General features: G+C 38.3%; 1 protein-coding gene across 1 annotated transcript; it reads left to right on the top strand.

Annotated features, from left to right (window-relative positions):
• The first annotated feature begins 16,410 nt into the window (after positions 1-16,410).
• On the top strand, positions 16,411-20,756 carry LRRTM4 (leucine rich repeat transmembrane neuronal 4). Its single transcript, XM_023552815.2, has 2 exons — positions 16,411-17,057; positions 18,908-20,756. Exons 1-2 carry the CDS (start codon positions 17,054-17,056, stop codon positions 20,458-20,460), a joined length of 1,557 nt encoding a protein of 518 aa, XP_023408583.1. The 5' UTR covers positions 16,411-17,053; the 3' UTR covers positions 20,461-20,756.
• The last annotated feature ends 1,620 nt before the right edge of the window (positions 20,757-22,376 follow it).

Genomic DNA, 22,376 nt, shown 5'->3' with positions numbered 1-22,376 from the left:
AATGGTTAAATAGATTATGGCATATTCACACAATGGAGTATACTACGCATCGATAAAGAACAGTGACAAATCTGTGAAACATTTCATAACATGGAGGAACCTGGAAGGCATTATGCTGAGTGAAATTAGTCAGAGGCAAAAGGACAAATATTGTGTAAGGTCACTATTATAAGATCTTGAGAAATAGTATAAACTGAAAAGAACACATACTTTCGTGGTTACGAGAGTGGGAGAGGGTTATTTACTGATTAGTTAGTAGATAAGAACTACTTTAGGTGAAGGGAAGGACAATACTCCATACACGGAAGGTCAACTCAACTGGACTGGACCAAAAGCAAAGAAGTTTCTGGGATAAACTGAATGCTTCAAAGGTCAGCGGAGCAAGGGTGGGGGTTTGGGGATTATGGCTTAAGGGGGCTTCTAAGTCAATTGGCAAAATAATTCTATTACGAAAACATTCTGCATCCCACTTTGAAGTGTGGCGTCTGGGGTCTTAAATGCTAAAAAGTGGCCATCTAAGATGCATCAATTGGTCTCAACCCACCTGGATCAAAGGAGAAGGAAGAACACCAAGGTCACATGATAACTACGAGCCCAAGAGACAGAAAGGGCCCCATGAACCAGAGACTTACATCATCCTGAGACCAGAAGAACTAGATGGTTCCCAGTCACAACCAATGACTGCCCTGACAGGGAGCACAACAGAGAACCCGTGAGGGAGCAGGAGAACAGTGGGATGCAGACCCCAAATTCTAATAAAAAGACCATACTTAATGGTCTGACTGAGACTAGAAGAATCCTGGCGGTCATGGTCCCCAAACCTTCTGTTGGCCCAGGACAGGAACCATTCCCAAAGACAACTCATCATACATGGAAGGGACTGAACAATGGGTTGTAGAGAGATGCTGATGAAGAGTGAGCTACTTGTTTCAGGTGGACACTTGAGACTGTGTTGGCATCTCCTGTCTGGAGGGAAGATAGGAGGGTAGATAGGGTTAGAAACTGTCATGAAAGGAGAGACTGGAAGGAGGGAGCAGGCTGACTCATTAGGGGGATAGTAAATGGGAGTATGGAGTAAGGTGTATATAAGCTTATATGTGACTGACTTGATTTGTAAACATTCACTTAGAGCACAACAAAAATTATTAAAAAAAGAAAATGTATGGACAGTCGCTTAGTCCTAGGTCCGTCAGCCTTCCCAGCTTCTGGCCAGGGTTTTAGTTCAGTTTTTATATGATGATGCTGGCCTCTGCAGTACCTAGAAATGCAGTCTTTCTTTCTTGGAAGTAGTACTCCATTTTCCACTGTCAGCCTGCATGCGACTAGTCTCAGTCTACACAAAGCCCGTGTTAGAAGGGGGCATGCCCAGAGGTTAGAGATCCCCAACTTTCCTTGGCAGAGAGGGATTTCATTGCCTGTATTAGCTCTGCAGATTAGTCATTCTTCATACAGCTTTGTCATTCTTCATATAGCTTTGGTTCAAAGTATAAGTAAAACCTGATCAGGACTGAATCTACTCCCAGCAGTTATGGGCACTTAGAGTCCCTGCTTGTGCCCCCAAACGCACAAGGTCAACTAACCTAGACAGGCCATTATAGCCCAGGCTGGTGATTAACAGTGTGAGCTTTGGAGTCTGGCTGCCTGGCTTCTAAGGCTGGCCTCACCATTCATTGGTTGTATAATCTTGATTTTTTTTTTTTTTTTTTAAGCTATGTCTCAGTTCCCTCATCTGTCTTGGAAGAAATACAGCCAGAACGCTCCTTAGGAGCAAGGATAGTGAGATTTCATCTTACTTTCTTTGACATGCTATCAGGAGGGACGTGTCCCTGGAAAAGGACATCATGCTTGGTAAAGTAAAGGGTCACCAAAAAGGAGGAAGACACTCAAAAAGATGGATTGACACAGTGTCTGCAACAATGGGCTCAGACATGGCAGTGATTCTGAGGAGGGCACAGGACCTGGCAGTGTATCCTTCTGTTGCGCGTGACCTTGCTGAGAGTTGGAAGTGATTCGACGGCACCTAACAACCAAAAACAAAATGAAGATAGTAACTAGCATGTGTGTTAGGAGAAAAAAAAAGACAGTTTAGAAAAATGGCCAGTTCTTAACCACTATGTCAACAGGTCTCCACATATAATTAACCTCCTATTAATACCTTTCTTTTTTGTCTTTACCTTTTATTAAATATATTAACTTTTATAAGATTTGAGCTATATAGAGATGTGAAAACTGAGGCTCTAAATCATTAAATAACTAGTCCAAACTCATACTCATACCTAAAATCTGGATAGCCCTAGAACCCTGGAATCCTACCACACACCTTAGACACTTTCAATTACCTCTATTAATTTCTAATGACATTGAGGTTCCTTTGGGGTTTGTTACAGCAGTGGCCAATAATAAATAGGTTACATATGAGAATTTTTAATTGGAAAGAAAGTTTTAAATACCCTTATTATTTTAGGGACAGTAATTTATGGCAAGTTAAAATCACATAAAACTGTCAAGTGTATGTGTGTGTGGTGTGTGTGTGTGCTGTGTCTGTATTCATATAGATAAAAAAAGCAGTATGTAGAGTGCATAAGTATTTTCTGAAGAGGCATATGTTTCAGTGTGATAGCTAGATAATTCTTATTTACATTCTGTGTTAATCATTAAACCCAGAGGATATAGGAAGAGAAGTAATAAGCATTTAAGTTCATGTTGCCTTGTTATTTATGCTCCTGCAGAGGGAAATCATGTCTACTCTATGGTGGAGAACGTGTTCATTCGCGAGGGTCAGAACTAACATCCTGCTGCCCGCTTTAGATGAGAGTGAAACAGGGTCATTTGGAGACCTTCTAACATAAGCTCACTTACCTCACTTCCCTGAATAAATATAATGCTAATTCTGAAGTGGCTACAAACTGTCACAAATAAATTGAACATTTAAGTTTTTCTTTTTTTTTTTTAATCAGGTTGTATAAAGTTACAAATCAGGGCAGTTTGGTGGCACAGTGGTTAAGAGCTATAGTGAGTGCGATGATTAAGACTGTGTGTCAACTTGGCTGGCCATGATTCTCCGTGTTTGTATGTGATCACTCCCACGATTGAATCTGCTGTGAGTAGCCAATCAGTTGAAAGGGAGTTTCCTTGGGGGTGTGGACTGCATCCAAATGTAAGCAGACATTCTGGCTTTTTTTGGTCACTCTGAATCCTTTGCTGCCTCCTGTTCCTCTGACCTCCAGCTCTTGGGACTTGAGCTATCACCTTATCTGCTCATCTTGGATTTCCTCAATCTTCTCAGCCTGAGAGCTGGAGCCCCATTCTCCAACCTGCCAATCTTGGGTTTGCCAGCCTCTGTGGCTACTTGACTTAAGACAAGCCTCTATCCTGATACCCAGACTTGGAATGTTTCAGCCTCTACAATTGCGTGAGCCGTTTCCTTGATATAAATTTCTTTCTCTATATATTTATACACTTTACTGGTTTTCCTTCTCCATAGAACCCAGCCTAAGACAGTGAACTATGGAAGGTAATCAAAAGATCAGCAGTTTGAATCCAAGAGTCATTCCTTGGAAACCCTATAGAGAAGTTCTACTCTGTCCTACTGGGACAAATCAACTCGACAGCAATGGGTTTGGTTTTTTGGGTTATGTTTCAGTTTATTTATTTTTTTCAAAGAAAGGCTGTATTTATTTATTTATTTTAAGACATAAAGGACACACTTGTTAAGTATTGAATCGACTTTCAAAATACCTTAGTCTGGGCAGATGGAAATTGATTAATTTGTTGCATAATTTATTAAGACCTGATGCTCTATCATTTTGATTATTTTATATCATGCATGTGATGTGGGATTTGTAGGGACTGGTAGAATAGCTCATGATAGATCCAGTTTTGTCAGGGTTTTGAGGCCAAGGAAGCAAGACACCAGATAACCAAATATTTTCTTGCATTTTTCTGATATTTATAACACATCTTTGTTTGCTGTCATTAAGTTAGTATGCAATTATAAGAGGCTGTTAGCATCTCAAGCAATCCGATGCTCTTGTTTAAAGATAATGAAAAAAATAATAATAGAATTCTGATGTTCTGAAAGTCATTTTGTATTTTAGTAGTTGAGCACGAATCAGAATGCAGTCCCCACTCCAATGCAATATGACATGAAAGAAAGCAGATCTAGTAATGCACCAGAATAGACCCAGTACAATACCGGAGGTGATTGGCAGTAGGAAAGAAGTATAAAACCTGTTTTGTGTTTAAAATTAAAAGATAGTGGTGAAAAAGAGAAAGAAAGTATATACATAAAGACTCAGTTGACTACTATGTTGATATATCTATGAATATAAGTGCTCCAGGGTGGCACTGGACTATTAGCCAAAAGATTGGTGAGTCAAACCCAACCAGGGGTCTTCAGAACTAAGGCCTGATGATATGTTTCCCAAAGGTCACAGCCTTGAAAACTCTGTGGAGTACAGTTCTGTTCTGCACACATGGGGTTGCTATAAGCCAGAATTGACCTGTTGCTAACTAATAACTCAAGCATAACAAGGATTGTGAGAATGGCCCAGGACTGGGTAGTGTTTTGTTATGTTGTACATAGGTTCTCTATGAGTCGGAACTGACTCAGCGGCACCTAAAAAGAACAACAATAGCAACAAACCAAAAAACAAAACTCGTTGCTGCCAAGTTGATTCCCACTCCATAGTGACCCTATAGGACAGAGCAGAACTGCCCCATAGAGTTTCCAAGGAGCAGCTGGTAGATTCAAACTGCCGACCCGTTGGTTAGCAGCTGAAGTCTTTACCACTGTGCTACCAGGGCTCCAATAACAACAGTCATTAAAAATGAATATCATGTTGGCTTCAGATTATTTTTATATATTATTTTAACAGATGCAAATATTTTATTGAACTGATGTGTCATGTTTCAGTGAAATATTCCCCTATTTTTAAATGTCTGTCTGGTTACTTCTTTTTTCCATCCATTTTGAATCCTATAGCAGAAAATATCTTTGAATATTGCTTCCTGTTAGTTTAAAATAGCCTAGAATGGAAACAGTAGGTCAAAGACTAAGAACCTTCTTATGGACCTTAGTATATATTCCTAAACATATGAGAAAATAATTACTCTAAAGTATATTTCCACTACAGATGTAGGTTTGACAAGGAGCATGAATACATTGTGCAATACAATTTAAAATACAATATTTGATGCTATAGTCACTGTGTGGTTTCAGTTGTATGCTTTTCCCCTAGTGGGAATATTAACCATTTCTAAACCTGCCACATCCTTATTTTGATTTTTTTTTTTTTCTGGTCTGAATATATGATAACTTCTTACAATCTATCTATAGTCTTCCTCTTTTTCACTGACCCTCTATTTACCAAGAATGGTGTTTCTCTCCCGGGGCTGATCCCTCCTGATAACTTGTCCAAAGTAAGTGAAATGAAGTCTCTCCATCCTCGCTTCTAAGGAGCATCCTGGCAGTAGTTCTTCCAAGACAGATTTGTTCATTCTTTTGGCAGTCCATGGTATATTCAGTATTCTTCACCAACACCATAATTAAAGGCGTCAGTTTTTCTTCAGTCTTCTTTATTCATTGTCCAGCTTTTGCAGGCATATGAGGAGACTGAAAACACCATGGCTTGGATCAGGCACACCTTAGCCCTTAAAGTGACATCTTTGTTTTTTAACACTTGAAAGAGGTTTTTTGTAGCAGATTTGCCCAGTGTAATGCTTCCTTTGATTTCTTGACTGCTGCTTCCCTGCGGGTTGATGATGGATCCAAGTAAAATGAAATCCTTGACAATTTTGATGTTTTCTCTGTTTATCATGATGCTGATTATTGGTCTAATTGTGAGGAGTTTTGTTTTCTTTGTGTTGCAGTGTAATCCACACTGAAGGATTCAGTGATCTTGTATCTTCATCAGTAACTGTTTTAAGTCCTGTTCACTTTCAGCAAGCAAGGTTGTGTCATCTGCATAACACAGATTGTTAATAAGTCTTCCTCCAACCCGCATGCCCTGTTCTTCTTCATATAGTCCAGCTTCTCGGATTATTTGCTCAGCATACAGATTTAATAGGTATGGTGAAAGGATACAACCTTGATGCACATCTTTCCTGACTTTAAACTGCACAGTATCCCCTCGTTCTGTTTGAATGACTGTCTTTAATCTATGTACAAGTTCTTCACGAGCACAATGAAGTGTTCTGGAATTGCCACTTTTTGGAATGTTATCCATAATTTCTTCTGATCCACGCAGTCAAATGCCTTTGCACAGTCAATAAAACACATATAAACATCTTTCTGGTATTCTCTGCTTTTATCCGAGATCCATCTGACATCAGCACTGATATCCCTTGTTCCCTTGTTCCACATGTTATGGAAGCAACACATCATTGCACAAGCCCTGAGTTCTATTTAATGGCCTAATATTAATTATTTGTGAGATTTGGAAAAAGTTATTAAGCTTATCTTAACCTCAGGTTCTATATCTCTCTGTTTATATCGGTATTGTTCAAACTCTGTGGCTGAGAAATCAATTAAGTACATTGTTATCAGCATATTATTAAATGAAAATTGAACAAAGTAGAAAATATCAGTTTGTTACATTACAAAATGTATTTTCAGTTCAGCAAAATCTATTTCATTCCGTGAATAATGGAAAAAAAAATGGAAACTCCTAAATGAAATTTCATATTCTCTTGTTTCACTCAATTCGCTAACTCATCTTTTTAGATCTTCCCAATCTTCTTTGAAATTTATTGAGTTATTATTTTATGATTGTGCTTTTAGATTTTAGAATTTTTGTTTGATTCTTATTAACATATTACATTTCTCTGCTGAAATCCTCCAGCTTGTGATCTATTTTTTTTTAAACAGAGTAATCATAGTTATGTTGAAGTTTGTGTCCTTTTACTCCAGTACCTGAATTACTGACTTGTAAGTGTGTTTCTGTGGTTGCTGTTTTTATCTTATATTTCTTCAAACGGGCCAAACAAACACCTGCACAGGCACCGTTTGCTTATTATTTCCCCTCCTGTGTTATTCTTCTTTTATCTTCATTTTTGCCTAGTTCGCGATTAGGTATGCTTTAGGTGTCAAAACTTTGATAATTGATGAATTCCACAGCTGTATGATAGTATTTTAAATGAGAGATAATTAACATATGATCGCCAAAGTTGCTGCTCCTGTTGTTCTGATATAAATTACCTCCCAGTGTGCTATTTTATAACATCTGCTTCTTTCGCTTATTAGCATTTATCATAATTTTTAATTTATTTTTGTGCTTATTGGTTTTATGTCCAAGTTAAATCCCTCACATCCCACTGAAATTATGGAATATTCATCGCGTATTTTATATTCTCATTATAATCTACTAATAACCTAGCATAGATTATGAATTTGTTTCTCTGATTTGGCAAGTTAGTTCACTAGTTAAGGAAATCAGAGACAGAGTCCATTTGGATGTTTCTGTATTTTAATACAGCTTGACCACATTAATAATAATGGAAACCCTGGTGGCATAGTGGTTAAGAGTTTGCCTGCTAACAAAAATGTTGGCAGTTCGAATCATCAGACGCTCCTTGGCAACCCTTTGGGGCACTTCTACTCTGTCCTGCAGGGTCGCTGTGAGTTGGAACTGACTTGACGGCAATGGGTTGATTTTTTGTTTTTTTACGTTGATAATATAAATTCTATCTTAATTAATGAATACACTGGGATTAGAGGTTTTGAGTATGGACATCAAGATTCCTAAATTCAACTCAACACATATGATACAATTTTTATATTTCTTTAAATTGTGAACCAGTTAAGTAATTATCACTACTACCAGAAATGCAATGTTCTGAGTGATGATGAGCACATTGAAAAGAGAGAAAAGGTCAGTTGATTTAAAAAAAAGATGATTTGGATTTATTTTCATGTTGAAATTGAATGATGCAGGGAATGGAAATGTGCCTAGATGACTGAATTATAAGAAGTCAACTTGGAAGAGGTTGGTTTGTTGTTTCTATATTTAGTTTTGCTTTAGCTTTTTATTTGTTGTTATTGTTTGTATGGTGGTTGGTTTGTATGTTTATTTGCATAACGGATATTTTTTGCTCCCAATATGCATTCCTTTTTAATCCATTTATTCTGCTAAAATATATTATCCCCCAAAACAGGGTTTTTGAGTCCTGTGTTCTAGTCAGAGGACAGGAAATAGAACACCTCAGCCCAAAAAGGATACACATCGATTCTGCTCATGTTCCATTAGTTACACGTCTCCACCTAAATGCACAGGGAGCTGCGGCAGGGCAGTCACATTTTAATGGCAGCTATGTACCCTGAAACAGACACACACATATTTTCTTGTCCCAATTTCATTCCATATGTGGTTTTAGAAAGTATTCCCGATACCACACCAGAGTTTTTATGTACCCTGAAACAGACACACACATATTTTCTTGTCCCAATTTCATTCCATATGTGGTTTTAGAAAGTATTCCCGATACCACACCAGAGGTGGAATATATACCCTATAACAAAGCCACCAAGGGGTCTCATTCCCTTGGACAGACAATGATTAAAGTGTTAAAAAAAAAAAATAGACACTGCGAGAGCCCCTGGATACCCTGCCTACAATGTGATATTTATCAGTTCTTCATTTTTTTTTTTTTTTCAATGTTAATATACATGGTGTTGGAGATACTGGCAGTATCTTGGAACTAGAATTAGAGTTGAAATAATACACTGGGAGGTAGATCTCAGAAATGAAGTGAGGGAAACTGGATACCAGGGACACATTTCATCCTTGGATCAAGCTACACCTGACTGTGGAATTTTCATTTTCATGAGCTAAAATAATTTTCCATTTTCTTTTACTTCAGTTTGAGTTGGGATTTCTCTCAGTTATAACTTTAAATTTCTTAACTTACACAGCATTTTAAATGTTTAAGTAGAAAGAACATATAATATTTTAGGAAGGAAGGAAGATATTAGAAGAGACACTAATTGCTGTAATGGCAATTGATTATCAACTGATTTATTGAACAATGGTTACCAGATGGCTTGATTAAGAGGTTGACTTAATATTTTATTGAGCATCTACCATTTGGCAACACCATGGTAGGTGCTAGGCAAACCATGGTGTACAAAAAAGACAAAGAGCTATGGCCCTTATACACGTTGTTTATTTATATGGCACGGGCTATTGTTTTAGTTAACTATTGCTACTGTAACAGAAATATCACAAGTGAGTGGCTTTAAAGAACAGAAATTTGTTTCTGCACAGCTCAGGAGGCTAGAAGTCTGAATTCAGCGCACCAGAAGGCTCTCTCTCTCTCTCTGTTGGCTTTAGGGGGTAGATTCTTGTCTCTTTCAGCTTCTGTAGTCAGGGCCTCCTTGGTTATTTGCAACCTTCATGGGACATCTGTCCCATGCTGCCCACACACCCTCCACCTATTTCTGCTTGCTTTTTTGTCTAATCTGCTGTTTTTATAACTCAGAAGTAATTAGGTTTAGGACACACCTTACACCCATATGGCCTCATTAACATAACAAAGACAAATCTATCCCCAAAGGGCTTACTTCCATAGGTAAAGGGGTTAGGATTCCAACATATACTTTGAGGAGACACAATTTAATCCATAACAACGACTGAAAAAATTATAGCTTTAAATAAGAAACATGTATTTGGTGAAGTGGACTGGATGTTACAAGACTGTTTTAGGAGAAGGAAACAGCAAATATGGTAGTGGCAGAGATGGAGAGGCGCCTCATGTTGCTCACACGCAATAAATGTTTTAGTCACTCCTTTTTCTTACTACTCAGTTGAGTATGGAGCAGAAAATAGAGGGAGTCCTCAAACCAAATCATCTCTAGCAATCATGTATCCAAACCACTTCACTTTGGGAGCAATTAATATGCAGAAACCTAGGTACAGCGATGTCCTGGTAAATGTTTAATAACAAGGGTGGTTGCAGCATGAAAACTGCCTGGTATATTTGTTGACATTAAAGAGGAAGACGAAAGTGAAACAAGGAAGGCACGTGTTGCAACTTCACTTGCTTATCCATAAAGTGAGCAACTTCTTTGCTCAATCAAATAGTTTTCAAACACTGGAAGGCTATTTCTCGTGTTTTGTTCTATTTACAATTTAGTCTCTATACGTACAACATGCTTTTAAGTATGATTTTTTCTATCACTTTCTTTTTTTAATTAATTTTTATTGTGCTTTAAGTGAAAGTTTATGAATCAGATCAGTCTCTCATACAAAAATTTATATACACCTTGATATACACTCCTACTTGCTCTCCCTCTAATGAGATAGCATAATTCTTCCCTCCACTCTCCCTCCTTGTGTCCATTTGGGTGGCTTCTGGCCCCCTCTGCCCTCTCCTCTCCCCTCCAGACAGGAGATGCCAACATAGTCTCATGTGTCTACTTGATCCAAGAAGCTCATTCCTCACCAGTATCATTTTCCATCCCATATTCCATATCCCTGTCTGAAGAGTTGGCTTCAGGAGTTTCTGTCTTGGGTTAATAGAAGGTCTGGGGACCATGGCCTCCGACATCCTTCCAGTCCCAGTCTGACCATTAAGTCTGGTCTTTTTACAAGAATTTGGGATCTGCATCCCACTGCTCTCCTGCTCCCTCAGGGGTTCTCTATTGCTTTCCCTGTCAGGGCTGTCATCGGTTGTGGCTGGGCACCATCTAGTTCTTCTGGTCTCAGGCTGATGTAGTCTCTGGTTTATGTGGTCCTTTCTGTCTCTTAGGCTCATAATTACCTTGTGTTTTTATTGTTCTTCATTCTTCCTTGCTCCAGGTGGGTTGAGATCAATTGATGCATCTTAGGTGGCCACTTGCTAGCATTTAAGACCCCAGACACTACCCTCCAAAATGGGATGCAGAATGCTTTCTTAATAGATTTTATTATGGCGATTGACTTAGATGCCCCTGAAACCATGGTCCTCAAACCCCTGCCTCTGCCACACTGGCCTTTGAAGTGGTCAGTTTATTGAGGAAACTTCTTTTCTTTTGGTTTAGTCCAGTTGTATTGACCTCTCCTGTATTGTCTTTCCCTTCACCTAAAATAAAACTTATCTACTACCTAATTTTTTTTTTACTATCTAATTAGTAAATACCCTTCTCCCTCTCTTCCTCCCTCCCCCCTCTCATAACCATCAAAGAATATTTTCTTCTCTGTTTAAACTATTTCTCAAGTTCTTTTAATAGTGGTCTTATACAATATTTGTCCTTTTGCAACTGACTAATTTCACTCAGCATAATGTCGTCCAGATTTTTCCATGTTATGAAATGTTTCATGGATTCATCATTGTTCTTTATCAACGGGTAGTATTCCATTGGGTGAATATACCATAATTTATTTATCCATTCATCCCTTGATGGGCACCTTGGTTGCTTCCAACTTTTTGCTATTGTAAACAGTGCTGTCATGAACATGGGTGTGTGTATGCCTGTTCATGTAAAGGCTCTTATTTCTCTAGGATATATTCCAAGGAGTGGGATTGCTAGATTGTATGGTAGTTCTATTTCTAGTTTTTTTAAGGAAGCACCAAATCTAGTTCCAAAGTGGTTGTACCATTTTACATTGCCACCAGCAGTGTATGTGTTCCAGTTTCTCCACAACCTCTCCAACATTTATTATTTTGTGTTTTTTGGATTAATTCCAGCCTTATTGGAGTGAGATGGAATCTCATTGTAGTTTTGATTTGCATTTCTCTAATGGCTAACAATCGAGAACATTTCCTCATGTGTCTATCACTTTCATAAGTCTAGACATTCAAAAAACAACAGATTAGATTCTAATTTTTAGACGTCTGTGCTAACTTCTGTGTTGTAAATACTCCTACCAGGGTCAATTTCAAGCTACCAATATGAAACTATTCAATGCTTTTTTTGAGGTAACAAAAATCCTATTTTCTGAATTCACAAAGTCTCAAGTCAGTAAATGAACGTATCAAGTCCACATAATAATCAATACTAAATATTTCATATTTCATATAAAGTGTGGTTTTTCTCCTCCAGTTCCCAGATAGGGCTGGTTGCAGTGGGCCATCTTTTATTGAGGAAAAATGATGAGGCATAGTCAGCTTCTCTCATTCTTGCTTACCTTCTCCTGCACTTAACTGCTGTTTCTGACCTTCCCAGGAGCCATCTTGGTTGACTGACTCTTTCGTAAAAAGAATTTTTGATCTCTGCACCTAGCAGATGTCTAAAGGGATTTTTCTCTCTCATGGACACATTGGTGGATCCCTAATAGCCCCACCAGGAAAAATCAAACCTTCGATGATGAAAATTCCATATTTTTTTTATCTGGTGCCTGGCCATCCTGGATTAAATTGTCTGTTTTTCATTTGTATGTTTGTTTGTTTTGTTTATTTATTTGTTTTGGCAATGCACTCATGGAATTTTTTCTGTTGGGGGTCTGTCTTAGTTATCTAGTGCTGATATAACAGAAATACCACAAATGGATGGCTTTATCAAAGAGTAATTCATTTTCTCACAGTCTAAGTGACTAGAAGTCCAAATTCAGGGTGCTAGCTCCAGAGGAAGGCTTTCTTTCTCTGTTAGCTGTGTGTGAAGGTCCTTGTCATTAGTCTTCCCCCAGTCTAGGAGATTCTCAGTGCAGGAACCCTGGATCCAAAGGATGTGCTCTACTCCCAGCGTGTTTTCTTGATGATATGAAGTCCTCTTGTCTCTCTGCTCCATTCTCTCTTTTATATCTCAAAAGAAATTTATTTAAGACAAAACTTAATCTTGTAGATTGAGTCCTCCCTCTCTAACATAACTGCCTCTTACCCTACCGCATTAACGTTATCCAATTTTACAGGTAGGATTTATAACGCATAAGAAAATCACATCAGATGACAAAATGGAGGATGATCACACAATACTGGGAATCATGGACAAGCCAAGTTGACACACATGAATTTTCGGGGGACACAATTCAATCCAGTGGGACCCAATGATTCCAAGCTCACTCTCTCTACCACATAGCCCTTCACTTTTCCATGGAAAACATTCGTACCTATTATTCTATAAACTCCAAAAAAAAACTAACACAACCCTAACTTCCTTTGCTCTGAACAACCCAGCTCCTATACTCTGGATTTACCAGACAGAAATCAGACACCTTTCCATTGTGCTTGGCTCACTGCTGAAAACACACGTCAAGTTCTTCAAGTAGTCTGTAGTTTGTTTCACTAGGATTAAGCTGAGGAGCTTATCCATCCATTCCTTTGGGAAGGTGGGTGGAAGGGAGTAATACCAGGGTGGTTTTCTCAAAGAAAAAGTGCGCAACATCTTCTATCACTCTCAACTCCCTTGATCCTTTTATATCCTCACAGTGTGTTCAAGAAACCTATACGTGCATGTATGTGTGTGTTTTTACAATACCCTTTTAAATTCTGCATATGATCCAGTACCTCCTTTGGAGTGAAGCATCTATTAGATCTTAGTACTTCAAGGGAAACTTCCATTTTCAGTGGTTATTACATTACATTACAGATGTGGGTAACATCCTGGGGTTTCCCAAATTACTGTCAAAAGATGTTATCATATTTATATTCAAGCAAAGGAAAGGAATATATATACATACTGTATAAAATGTGTGTATATCTATTCAAATATATACTACATATTCATGATATTTAAAAATTCAGAAAATACAGATAGACAAAAAAATCACAAAAGATGACATTAAATACACCCAAAATCCATCTCCCAGGAAAATCTGTTGTTAGCATTTTATTTTTGCCCTATACAAATAAAAGTATTCACAGAAATAGATCTCTTTTCATCATTTTTCTCTAATACCTATTCTTTGATCTCACCCTACTTAATTTATACATTAGAGTCATCAGTTTCTGCCAGGAAATACAAACCTTTTTAATTATAATGACGGCATACATTCTATTCTATGGATATATTAATATTTCCTTAATTAATCTTCTACCATTGGATATTTAGAGGGGACTTTTTTTGTGTTTCTATAAACTACACTACCATGAACAAATCATTTATGTCCATTTATTTCCTTAGAAAGTTACACCCTTTTTAATAACCACAATAATATTGCCTCTTTTAGTGTATATTTGCATTTTAATAGGAATTAAGCCTTAAGCCAAAGGCACACATTGCTAAAATAAAAAATCAGGTATCACTTAATGGACAAGGAATATATTTGGGAACTTATTATCCCTTTCTCTTCTTTGAGAAGTCTTAGGAATTAGACAATTGCCTGTGACATTGTTGTTGTTAATTGTCATCAAGTGGATGCTGACTCATGGCAACTCCGGTGCACAAAGTAAAACTGTACTCAATAGAGTTTTCAAGCCTGTGACCTTTTGGAAGCAGATCGCCAAGCCTAACTTCCATGGCACCTCTGGGTGGGTTTGAATCGACAACTTTTCAGTTAATGTTCTGGTGTTTAACATTTTGCCTCATCCCACAAACTCCTTGCCTGTAACTACCTGCTCAAAAGTCTGGGTCAAATTATATATGTTATTCATATAATAAACAACTGAAAACCAAACCCATTGATCTTCAGTCATTTTGACTCATGGTGACCCTATGTGTAGAGAACTGAGTAGAAATGAGCTTCATAGGCTAACCAAACCAAAATCCAAATCTGTTGCCATAGAGTCAACTCCAACTGATAGTGACCTTATAGGACAGAAAAGAACTGTCCCATAGCATTTCCAAGGCTGTAAATCTTTATGGGAACAGACTTCCACATCTTTCTCTCTAGGAGCAGCTGGTGGGTTTGAACTTCTGACATTTAGATTAGCAGCCTAGCACTTTACCACTGAGCCACCACGGCTCCTTCATTATAGTTAAACCCATTGCCATTGAGTTGATTCTAACTTATAATAACCCTATAGGACAGAGTAGAACTTCCCCGTAGGATTTCCAAGGAATGCCTGGTGGATTCAAACTGCCCACCTTTTGGGTAGCAGCAAAGCTCTTAACCACTGTACCCCTAGGCTCCAATCCATATGTTAAACAACAACAACAACAAAAAACTCATTGCCATCGAGTTGTTCTGACTCATAGTGACCCTATAGGACAGATTAGAACTGCCCCATTGGGTTTTCAAAGAGCAGCTGATGGATTTGAACTGCTGACATTTTGGTTAAAGCTCAAGCCCTTAGCCATTGTACCACCAGGACTCCATTCCATATGGGAAGACAACCTTTATTATTAATAGCTCAACAGATAATCTAAAGCCAAGGATTATTTCTAAAAATGCTAATTTGCAGTGGTCCACAGAAATTCTACATGCTTATGTAAAATCCATTTAAAAACTTCTCACACCTGCTAAATTAGGTTAACTTTCTTACCTAGTCCTCTGTTTCTGAATTCTATTGGTTCATTCCCCTGGATTGTTCCAAAGATTGCTATCGGCCAGAGGATTATGAAGAAATCTAGTAAAAAAGAGGAACAAAATGGAGGTGAAGAGTTATTATTTTTTTTTTTCAAAGTTCAGTACAAGTTCAAGTTAAATGTCTAGGTTTTTTTTTTTTTTTTTTTTAATACATGTCTCAGGTACTTCCCTTCCTTCTTCCTAATTCTGAGGGGATTCCACAGATTTTAGAGAAACATAATGGTATTCTAAGAACTTAATTGTTTTTGCATTTCTTGAATTGCACATTAAGGTAGGTAATTTGCATAAGAAATAGTATGCATTATAAATAGAGGATAGTTTAAGGAAAGTCATAGCACTAAGCATGTAAATTTGGAAATCTGCTCTTATCTAAGTCTATTTTATGTAAATTCACATTCAGTAATAGAGTATAGAAGAGCTTTGTTTTAAGTCTAAAAAGGGACGTTTAGAAAGTAACGATCTAGATTGTTCAATAAAATGCCTGAAATTGCAGAATCTATTTTATCATCATAGGTTGGAAATTTAAATATCAGACCGTAAACTTTTCAAGGTAACTTAAATTTAATTTTCTTTAAATGTGCTAAGTCACATTTTTTCCCTTGAGTAAGACTGCTTCCTTAAGTGGTTTGATTAAAAATAAACGTAAATTTTTTTTTTTAAATAAAAACACGAAACAACAAAAATAAAACTTCAATTATATGTATCCCTAGTATAAATAAATAAGTCCCCTGTGATTTCTGCAGCAAGAAAAAAAAAAAATCAAGTTTAGGCAACTTTAAAGAAAACTACTAATGCAGACTATTTAGAGAAGCAGTTGTTTACTCAATATTTGCTTATCACTGAAATGAACCTCTTAGCATAAGCCTTTAATAATTTATATTATTGGAGAGGGAAAAAAAAGTGACGCTGTGCCTTTAATTTCGCTTTCTGAGCGAGGGAAGGCTGCACACCACTGACAGGCTCACTTGTTCCCGTCTTTAATGTGCAATCTGTTTTCTCCAGCGGAGGGCACTCAGTGTATCACAAACTCAAGCATTAGCACCAACAAGCTCTGAGCATCATCAGTCTCTGGAAAGCCTTCTGAATTAGACAAGGGCTGCCTCTCAACACAGCTACAAAACACTTTAAACCTGACCAGCTAAATGGATAAACCTAGCCTGCATAGCTTTTAAACTGGGGTCTCATACAGCGCAGGAGGCCTACTTGATTCAAGAACTGAAAATTCAGACGATGAATTGCTTTATCTGGGAATGGCCAAAGCCAGCACAATAAGGAATGCCAGGTATTCTGAAGATTTTCCTCTCTCTCTTTTTACAGAGAAGTTGGTTACCTTCGAGATGGGCTGTAGCTCTTCTCCACAGATTGCCAGTTAGTGCTGATGGGTCTCTGGTGACTTACACAATGGTCCTCAGAGCCTAGAGCCCCCCCCCCCCCACGGCTTCTTTCTCCCTGCCCCCCATCTCATCCGGTGCCAATTTTTTATTAAATATATACAGAAATTTTTTTGCCTGTGCTCTCGGGGGAAGTTTGTATGGAGCTCCTAGCTCACATGCGGGATCAGGATGGTGTGAATGACAGCCGCACTGTGACATGAAGGTGGTAGTGTTTTCAGCACGAGAGACCAAATAAGAAGAAAGCTGAGAGAAGGGGGAAACGTTTTTGGATGACAAAGGATGGGTAAGTGAACTTTTGTTGTTTCCTTCTTAGTAAATCTGGTCCCCTTGTTTTCCCATCTTCCGTCCTGGCGTTAGCTGATAAAAGACGGAAAAACAGGCAAAAAGCAGCAGCCTCTGAGTTTGCCAGTTGACTCACTAGAGTTGCTATTATATTTTTAGATCCTTTTCCTTTTTGCGGTTTTTTTTTTTTTTAATCCGTAAATGCCTAACATGGAGTTAAACAGACTCTAGAGAAAGATCTTCAAGACCGTCTCTACCTTCTGCGTATCCACAGCTTGGGAACTGGGCATGAGATAAATATTGTGTTTGCTTCCTTTTCTTGTATTATTAACCATGCTTGTATTTCTGGTTGCTGTCAGGAAGATTGTTAACACTTTCTTGCATGTGTATAGGGGTGAGGTCGTTACTTTATCAGCGGTTGCACAAGGGCTTGTTTTATCTTTGAAGCTGTATCCTGAACACAGCTTCCAAATTTCCAGCAGTCATTTGCCAGTCTTATTTTTTTCAAGTGTGACTGGCTACCCCCCCCCTCCCCCCCCCCCCCCCCCCCCCCCCGCTTTCTCCTGTCTGGGAGAGCTGGAATGTATTTCAATGAGTCTGTAGCTGGCAAGAGGACAGAGCAAGAGCTGGGGTTTAAATTTAAAAAATAAAATAAAAAGAAAGAAAAAGAAATACAACTTAACTGCTTGAATGGAAGAAAGAGGATTTTTTACATTAGGGGTTTGGCTCATTGCTACTTGGTTAAAAATACGAATATTTCAGAAAAAAAGAAACGGCAACACAGAATAGTTGTTTTTTGTTTTTGCCCCACTGCTGAGAAATAATAAATCCATTGGTGACAAAGGTAAGAAGTCCCTTAAAATGCAAGGACTTGGAAATGCAGCATAAGTGCCAATAGACTGCAACTTTGCAGGTTTTCTGAAGTTAATGGAGACGGGAGGAAAAAGAAAGTCAGAAATTTCAGCAGGTCGGGATGGGGTGGGGGAGAATTCTGCTGTCCCTCTCCTTTATCCCCTACATTTGCAAAAGTCACTGTATTAAAATAACCAGAAAACTAATGCTAAGCAGAGGTTACCTTGCATCTTATGCAAATGTTTACTAAGTACTTGACAACCTTAACTTTGGAGTGCTTTGTGTTGTCAGTAGTCAGGGCTCTTAGCCTGTGTATCATTGAGCACGATGCCCCCCTGAGTGTAGAGAGCATACGTACTTATTAACAAATTGGAGATACCTTGTGTTGTTATTAGTCTTCATTCTATGCTTCATTGGCTGCCTATGCCAGCCCCGATACCATTTTTCAGAGCTCATATATTGTTATTCTAGTATGCAGTAAGTACACAATTTAGGCAGGGCAAACTTGGGTTTTGTTGACAGCTTCCTGAAGCTCCTTTGCTAAGTCACCTCTTGTTAGCTCAACTAGGAAAGATGTACAAGTAACGGCTTTGCTAAGTCAGATTTTTGCTCTTACCACAAGACATAGTACACTTCCTTTTGGTATGGGTGTTCGACACAGTGACTAGACAAATATTATTATTACAGTGTCAGCTCTAAGTGGTAAGAAAGGTTCTGTGCTTTTCCGAGCTGATATACCTATGAACCCCTAAAACCCCAGAAGGCTTCTCTTAGTTCTATGGTACTGTGGTGATTTGAACATCAAGGAAGAAAGAATGAAACCTAAATCGTCAACATGCAACACTACAGAAAATAAGGCTTTAAATGTTGTTTAAATGGTGACTTAAACCAACTATCTCACTACTACACTAGGTGAAATGCCTCTGATATCGGCAAGCTGATGGTGATTTATTTTAATAGCTTTACAATTTGCATTTGTCTTCTTTTTTAATATTGTAGGTTTCCATTTACTTACGCAGCTAAGAGGCATGAGTGTGGTCCTAGTGCTACTTTCTACACTGCTGCTTGTTATGCTCACGGGGGCTCAGAGAGCTTGCCCAAAGAACTGCAGATGTGATGGCAAAATTGTGTACTGTGAGTCTCACGCGTTCACAGATATCCCAGAGAATATTTCTGGAGGATCACAGGGCTTATCACTAAGGTTCAACAGCATTCAGAAACTCAAATCCAATCAGTTTGCCGGCCTCAACCAGCTTATATGGCTTTATCTTGACCACAATTACATTAGCTCAGTGGATGAAGATGCATTTCAAGGGATCCGTAGACTGAAGGAATTAATTCTAAGCTCCAACAAAATTACCTATCTGCACAATAAAACATTTCACCCAGTTCCCAATCTCCGCAATCTGGACCTCTCGTACAATAAGCTTCAGACGTTGCAATCGGAACAATTTAAAGGCCTCCGGAAACTCATCATTTTGCATTTGAGATCTAACTCACTCAAGACTGTGCCAATAAGAGTTTTTCAAGACTGTCGAAATCTAGACTTTCTGGATTTGGGTTATAATCGTCTTCGAAGTTTGTCCAGAAACGCTTTTGCTGGCCTCTTAAAGTTAAAGGAGCTCCATTTGGAACACAACCAGTTTTCCAAGATCAACTTTGCTCATTTTCCACGTCTCTTCAACCTCCGCTCAATTTACTTACAATGGAACAGGATCCGCTCCATTAGCCAAGGTTTGACATGGACTTGGAGTTCCTTGCATAACTTGGATTTATCAGGGAATGACATCCAAGGAATTGAGCCGGGCACATTTAAATGTCTGCCCAATCTGCAAAAATTGAATTTGGATTCCAACAAGCTTACCAACATCTCACAGGAAACTGTCAATGCGTGGATATCGTTGATATCCATCACCTTGTCTGGAAATATGTGGGAATGCAGTCGTAGTATTTGTCCTCTGTTTTATTGGCTTAAGAATTTCAAAGGAACTAAGGAGAGCACCATGATATGTGCGGGACCTAAGCATATCCAGGGTGAAAAGGTTAGTGATGCCGTGGAAACCTATAATATCTGTTCTGAAGTTCAGGTGGTCAACACAGAAAGATCACACCTGGTGCCACAAACTCCCCAGAAGCCTCTGATTGTCCCCAGACCTACCATCTCCAAATCAGCTGCCACTCAAACCACCCTTGACACACCAAGCCCTTCCCCGGGGTTTCCGCTTCCTGGCACAGAGCAAGAGTATGAGCATGTTTCATTTCACAAAATCATTGCAGGGAGTGTGGCTCTCTTTCTCTCTGTGGCCATGATCCTCTTGGTAATCTATGTGTCTTGGAAACGCTACCCAGCCAGCATGAAACAACTTCAGCAACACTCTCTTATGAAGAGGCGACGGAAAAAGACCAGAGAGTCTGAAAGACAAATGAACTCCCCTTTACAGGAGTATTATGTGGACTACAAGCCTACAAACTCTGAGACCATGGATATATCGGTTAATGGATCTGGGCCCTGCACATATACCATCTCTGGCTCCAGGGAATGTGAGGTATGAACCATGATCCTCCTAAAAGCATTTCTACTTCGGGGAAGGAGAGGTGAATGTTTGAAGCTCTAGAAGTGTCTCTAATCACTAGAAAGATTAATGAACCTTTTGCTTTTGGGTTTTGCTCAGTGTGGAAGGGTACTTAAATTATAACCACCGGGAAATTGACTGTTTTTTGTTGTTGTTGTTGTTGTTGATGGGTTTTTTTTTCTTCTTCTTCTTCTTTTTTTTTTTTAATGGTTAAAACTTGAAGGAAGTTCATTCAAGGATGAGATTAAGTTGGAATAAAGCACTATGTTGAAACATCTGTTTTTTAACAATTTGTATACAGGGGTTGGACTTAAAAACACACGTACTCACAAACAAATTTCATTCTGAAATTTATGTCTGGTACTTGTTGCTTGATGTTGTAATGGAGTAAAGAAGGAGGGGCCTGTTTAATTTAAAAACAAAGTGAATTTACCAAAATTTCTGGAGATAACGAAGATTTAAACCAAAGAGCAAGTTACCCAAGGGTTAATTTTGTGTAAGTTTTTTTAGTTTTAATTAAAGCATGCAACAGGGATCTTGCAGGGATAACCGTGTCAGTGTTACTTGCCATTTAAATATTAAACCAGCATAGAGAATGTCAGAGGCCTACTGTGTAATTGTATCAGGCTTTTAAAAATGCCTTCTTCCCTTCCTTCCTTCCTTCCTTCCTTCCTCCCTCCCTCCCTCCCTCCCTCCCTTCCTCCCTTCCTCTCTCTCTCCCTCCCTCCTTCCCTCCTGCCTTCATTCCTTCCTTCCATCTGTCCTTCCTTCCTTTCTACATTTTTCTTCTCTTTTAATATTAGGACATAGACCATTTTTTAAGTGCTGGCTATTTGTTAGTAATCAGAATGAAACTTAAAGCCCATGTTTTGGCTTTGTCCCTGGTAACTAAAATCAGGTCACGATGTTGTGGGTGATTAGCAATAACATAACAGCAGGTGTAAGAGGAACTGTTTGTCGGTGTTGCTGTTATCTCCAGAAGAAATGATGTGTATTGTTGTTAAACTTTTCTCAAACTAAGTGATGCAAGTATTTATAAATAAAAAAAGGAGAGGTTTGAGTTCTGGGTAGTTTCCCTTACAGTAACAATAACCTCAGCTGAAGGCGCTTCTTGTTATGCTATTTTCATTTTCATGAGAATAAGTTTGGCCCCAGTTTCTGATTCTTTGATTTTAAAGATCACTTACAAGAACATGTTAATGAGTAGAAAAATAGTTACAGATTCCAAACGTCAATAAGTCATACTGATGTAAGTTATTCTTTCCTCCATAAAGTTGATCTTAATGTACAAAGATTGTGACTGCCAAGGCCTCGTTGCTGGAATGAACTAGTGAAGAAAGGTTAAGTTCTGGCAATGTGTTGTTTTAGTATCTGATTTTAGTAAATACTTTTTCAAAAGGCAGTTTTAATGGGTAAAGACTATGCCCTTTTTGATACTTGCTATCACAGTTGGAAAACATAATTTGTTTTTGACAATATATGCTCAAATCTTTTCACAGATCTCAAGGCAGATGCTAACAAAAATGTTTTCAGACACATTACTGAATTAAAAATAATCTCTAACTCAGTACAATTTGGAATATCGATCTGTTCTTCTCAGAGCTCATTTCTCCTTTTTGTGTATGATTGAAAATAGAAAAAGTAATCCCAGATAATACATCCCAAAAAGAAACTGTATAAGCAATTACCCTTAAAAATTAAAGAGAATAAAATCATTTTCTATTAAAAGTCTAACAAGGCTTGATGTTTTTATTCCAGGTTGTCTTAGGCTGGGTTCTCTAGAGGAGCAAAACCACCTTTTACTATATATATATGAATATTAGTAAAGCAAGTTTGTTCTATTTTATTTTGGGTTCTTCTCTATTTTGTGACCCTCTTAAAGATGAGCAGCATAA

Source organism: Loxodonta africana, chromosome 15 (assembly GCF_030014295.1).
Source record: "Loxodonta africana isolate mLoxAfr1 chromosome 15, mLoxAfr1.hap2, whole genome shotgun sequence".
Classification (NCBI taxonomy): Eukaryota; Metazoa; Chordata; class Mammalia; order Proboscidea; family Elephantidae; genus Loxodonta; species Loxodonta africana.
This window is presented reverse-complemented; position numbering and strand designations above follow the sequence as displayed.